This window comes from Lepidochelys kempii, chromosome 8, assembly GCF_965140265.1.
Source record: "Lepidochelys kempii isolate rLepKem1 chromosome 8, rLepKem1.hap2, whole genome shotgun sequence".
Taxonomy (NCBI): Eukaryota; Metazoa; Chordata; order Testudines; family Cheloniidae; genus Lepidochelys; species Lepidochelys kempii.
In genome coordinates this window covers 38,028,567-38,033,978 of record NC_133263.1, presented here as the reverse complement: position 1 = coordinate 38,033,978, position 5,412 = coordinate 38,028,567, and the positions used below count along the sequence as shown (strand labels likewise).

At 44.1% G+C, this 5,412-nt stretch overlaps 1 protein-coding gene across 1 annotated transcript; it reads right to left on the bottom strand.

The window, feature by feature from the left end:
* Nucleotides 1-320: 320 nt before the first annotated feature.
* Nucleotides 321-4,202, bottom strand: LOC140916526 (protocadherin alpha-8-like). The gene is made up of 2 exons (XM_073358182.1): nucleotides 1,725-4,202; nucleotides 321-385 (listed from the first exon to the last, which is right to left on the bottom strand). Exons 1-2 carry the CDS (start codon nucleotides 4,098-4,100, stop codon nucleotides 374-376), a joined length of 2,388 nt encoding a protein of 795 aa, XP_073214283.1. The 5' UTR covers nucleotides 4,101-4,202; the 3' UTR covers nucleotides 321-373.
* Nucleotides 4,203-5,412: the final 1,210 nt, after the last annotated feature.

Genomic DNA, 5,412 nt, shown 5'->3' with positions numbered 1-5,412 from the left:
AAGGTACAATTTCCCTTTAATGTAAAAAATCACAGTTTTCGTTTCTAAAACTTTCTATTGTCTCTTTTCAGCACCAAAATCCCATAGTTTTAAAATGACATTCTATACTTATAAATATAATTACATCTTCATGATCTTCATATTACAGACACTTGCAACCTCTCAGCAAATTAATATTCAGCCAAATTTTTCTCTCACATTCCATGTTTTTTCACTTCATAACTCTATTGATCTCAGGAATAAATGAGAAGACAATCAGGACTATTATTATGACCAGTATATACCAATTACGAAGGGAAACAAGTGGCGTGATTTTGGGAGCCTAATCCTAATATCTGAAAGCATTTGAATTCCTTCAAATAAGTCACAATATTTAATCTTCTTTCTGAAATAAATTACACCACAAGAAATAATTATTTACTTTTATAGCAACATATTTTAAAAGTCAATATTTGTGTGAAAGTCAGCCAATGCTTGGCTTACATTCACTCTCTTTGCATCTCCTATTACCAGCTCCAAACAAGAAAAGAAAGTGTAATTTCAAGTTGTTTCTTCCCTTTGCATTTCTCTGCTGAAATTGTCTAGCACTCTAAACATGTTGCATAGTCTGAAGTTAATGCAGAAGCAGAAAATTATTGCTCTGCTTATATTGTGCAACAGATGACAACTTTAGAACAATAGTGTTTTTCTTCTTATTATTATTATTACTATTACTGCTTCTTCGAAGATGCAATTGTCAACCACAAATCTCTATAGCTCCATATGATTTTCAGCAACTGTGTCAACATTTAAATTTCCTATCAACTGTGACTAACAATAACTGTTACAACATCTACTCATGTTTAAAGCTAAAGTATACATAATAATTCATATATTATACATAATAATTCATCAGAAAAATAACTTAGGGCATTGTTCTCACCAAAATATTTTAGCTATTTACCTTTCCTCCATTAAAATTTCCACTGAAACTATTCAATTAAATAAAGTAATCGAGCGAGCTGGAATGAAAAATAGGTGATACTGAAAGGATTAAAACTGTTGAGAGAGGAGATGAGTGATAGGGGACTTGAAAAGAGCCATACAATATAACGAATTATACAGACAAATATCAGTGAAAAATTCTGGTTTATAGCTTATCATAATACAAGAACAAGAGAATTGAAACTGAGGAGGAACCAATTTAAAATTGATAAAATAAAACACATTTTACGCCGTACATTCTCGACTTGTGGAACTCTCTGCCTCTAGACACTGAAGAGACCAACAGTTTACTGAGAAACAATCAAAGATGAAAGGTGTGTTTAGATAATTTAAAATTACAATTAGTTTAGAAAGAATAAAATACCACTAAAAGCTATAAAAATCTAATGTTTCATAACATAAACCAACATCTATGTGCCAGGGGTTCACCTATAGGCCAGGTTTTCCCATAATTGCCCATTATGGAGATCCCTGAACCTTCTTCAGAAGTATCTTTAACTGGTCACCTTCGGAGGAGAGAACAACTGCTCTCATCCGCTATATATGTTTTTACTATTATTTCATACTCAAAAATAATTATCACTTTAATTAATAATGTTGAAACTGTCTTCCTAAATCTAATGGAGCGAAAAGGTGGCTTATAAAGCAATACGTCTTAGTTTAATTTCTTCAAATACATTAAGGAATTAACATTTTTAAAAAATTCACAAACAAATATAGAACAAATTCATGAAACTCACCTGGCCAGACACATTTGGTGTGAGAATCTGCCCCTTCCCTGCCTCTCCATTTTCCGAGGACTGAGGAAAGTTGGGGCTGAAAACCATCAAGTCATTCTTGGCGGTGCCTTCCCAGACACACAGGTTCCGGCTCTGGCGCTGCGAATAGGACCAACTCCCCACCTCGCTCGAGCACACCACGGTGGCTTTCCCAGGACCGCACATCACTTCCGGACCCGGATGGCAACTAAGGCCAACGTACACGACAATCACCAACACAAACAGCCCGGACAACGAGCAAATGGCGATCGTTAAAGACACGTTCATGTCAACCAAGGGCCTTTCGCTCCCGACCCTTTGCCTCGAGTCCCATTTCACAGCCTGCGGACTCTCCACCAGGGACAAGCTGACCGTGGCTGTCGCTGACAGCGCCGGCTCCCCATGGTCCTTCACCAGGATCACGAGTCTCTGGCTGGGGCCGTCCGCCTCCTCCAAGGCCCGCGTGGTGCTGATCTCCCCGCTGTACACACCCACCCGGAAAGGCCCCGCAGTCCCGGCCTCCTGCACTTCGTAGCGAAGCCACGCGTTGTAGCCGGAATCCGCATCCACCGCTCGGACCTTGCCCACCACGTGCCCTGCGCCGGCCGACAGCGGAACCAGCTCGGGCCCTGGCGACCCGCGGCCGGAGCCAGGCGGGGACACTGCCGGCGCGTTGTCATTTTCATCCAGGACGAAGAGCTGCACAGTCACGTTCCCGCACAAGGAGGGGAACCCGGCGTCCCTCGCGCTCACCTGGAACTGCAGCGCTTGCAGCTCCTCGTAGTCAAAGGGCTGCAGCCCATAGATGTGCCCGCTCTCCGAGTGCACCGAGATGTAGCTGGACACGGGCTGCTGCTCTCCCACACTGCGCTCCACCACCGAGTAGCTCACAAAGGCGTTTTCCCGCACGTCCGGGTCCGACGCCGACACGCTCAAGAGATGGGCCCCGGGACGGTTGTTTTCCTTCACAAACACCGTGTACACGGGCTGAGGGAAAGCAGGGGCGTTATCGTTCACATCCGCGATCGGCACCAAAATGCTGCTGCTGGCCGAGAGAGACGGGGCCCCTTCGTCTCTGGCTGTCACCAGGATCTTATATTCAGACACTCGCTCCCGATCCACGGCCTCCGCCAGCACCAGCGAGTGATAATTCTTAAAGGTGGAGACGAGCTGAAAGGGCAGGTCCGGGGGGATGGAGCAGGTGACTTTGCCGTTGTCTCCCGAGTCCCGGTCGGAGACGGTAATAAGAGCCACCACTGTCCCCGGGGGAGCGTCCTCCGGCACCGGCAGGAAAAGGGAAGTCACGGCCAGCTCAGGGGCGTTATCGTTCACGTCTAAAACATGAAGTAAAACACTGCACTGTCCCGTCATTGGCTGGTGACCTTTATCTTGAGCTTCAACTCGAATTTCATATAACTGAACGTGATCGTAATCGAGGTCTCCTTTCACCCTGATTTCACCGGTATCGGAATTTAGGTTAAACGCCGCTCTTACAATGGGAGGCACAAAATTACCAAACGCATATGAAATGTTCTTGTTAGTTCCTTCATCCAAATCGGTGGCGTTAAGTTTGATTACTAATGTCCCATTAGCTGTATTTTCCAACACAGTTACCTCATAAACAGACTGATTAAATACAGGCGCGTTATCATTGGCATCCAGCACAGTGATCACCAGCTGAACCGTGCCCGTCAGCTCCGGTTTGCCCCTGTCAGTGGCGGTGAACAATAAACGATGCTCAGGGGTTTCCTCTCTGTCCAGAGCTTTCTTTAACACAAGCTCTGCTAAGTTATTATGGTCATTTCTCACTTGTACATCTAAAGTAAAATATTCATTAGAGCTCAGTTTATAGATTAGCAGAGAGTTTGTACCAATATCTGTGTCAAACGCGCCCTCTAGTGGGAAACGCGAGCCCAACAGTGTTGATTCTGATATAAAGAGATTTAATTCAGTTACGGGGAACACAGGAGCATTGTCATTTATATCCTGTATCTCCACTTCCACGTGAAATATCCTCAGGGGTTTGTCCACTATCACCTCCAGGTCAATGGCGCACAGGGGGCCTTGGCCGCACACCTCTTCCCTGTCTACTGGCGAATTAACAAACAAAACGCCGCTCTGCAAATTTACCTCAAAATAGTCTCCCCTGCCTTTGGAGATCATCCGGAACATCCGAGGCACCAGCTGCGACACCTCCAGCCCCAGGTCCTGGGCCAGGCGGCCCACAAAGGTGCCGTGTTTGGATTCCTCCGGCAGGGAATAACGGACCTGGCCGCTGCCCACCTCCCAGGCCGTGTGTAGCAGAACCAGCCGCAGCAGCTGCCCAGTTCCCAGGGAGTCTCGCCGGAGAAGAGGCATCGCGGACGCCGATTTCTTCGAATATACAGCCAAATCATACAAAAATGTGTAAGCCTCTGGAAATTGGTAGTTTAATTCCAATGCCACGGTATTTGACGTCCTCCTGAACCCCTGATTGTCTGCGTATACAGGCAAAAGAGGAGAGGTTTTGATTTTTTGCCTTACCATTTCTTTTTAGGTGGAGAGCGACATCATGTGGCTGATTGTGCGCATTACATATTTTCCTCATACAGAAAATTGCTTCACAATTGCCAGTGGTATTGCGTTCTTCCATTTATTTCCTTTTATGCCTTTTTTTGTGGTTGGAATTAAAAGGTGAATAATTGAAAGATACATTACAGGCTCTGAAGATTAAAGTGAAATGCATTGTCTTAGTCACTAACAACAACAAAACTTCTACTCGGGAAGGCAAGTTATATTTAGTAGTAGAAGTGACCCGGCACAATATCAATGTAAGCCTTTGAACATTAATCAAATCGTTAAACTGCTGTTTGTAACCAAAACACCTACCACTTCACTGGGCAGGGAGAGCAAAAGCTGATGTGACAAATGAGCCTCTTGAAGATGGAAGCTGGGATTTTGGTGAGAGTTTGGTGCCTATCTTTCATTGCCTTGCAATGGGACTTAGGGAGCTAACTCTCTTATGAAAATCCCAACCTAAATTTTACTCTTTAAAGTTCACCTTTGGCTGCTTTCAATCAGGCCGTACGTTTGAGGCTCACTTATAGTTTCATCTCCATTCTATTGTCACCATCTCGTAATTATAACAACTGCATATACCTAGACTCTGGGTCCGATCTGTGATAGAATGTCTTGACTGTTTCACTGTCTGTCTATATTATATCAGACTTGTTCCTGTTCCCACACCGGACGAGACAGCTGAGGAGTTTAACTAATTCAAAGAACGTATCTAATGCTGAAGGTTGTCCTGCCAGTTCAGTACATAGCACTTGACTGTAGCTAGCCTCATTTTCTTATAAGTGATAATATACATACAATAAAGACCAGTTGCTGTGAAATTCATGTAAAACAACATTCATAAAAACTGACACGTATACAAAGACATCGTTCTACACACTGCCATATCATGCTACATTAAGCTATGGTAACAAATAATAAATTTAAGATGTATTATTGACCCACCTACTTCCGGCAGTCAGAAGCTTGGGACAACCAGAGCATGGGGATAGATCCTTACAACATCTTGGCTAATAGTCATTGGTGGACCTCACCTCCATAAACTTATCTAATTCTTTTAGGAACCCTGTTATAGTTTTGGCCTTCACAACATCCCCTGGCAACGAATTCCACA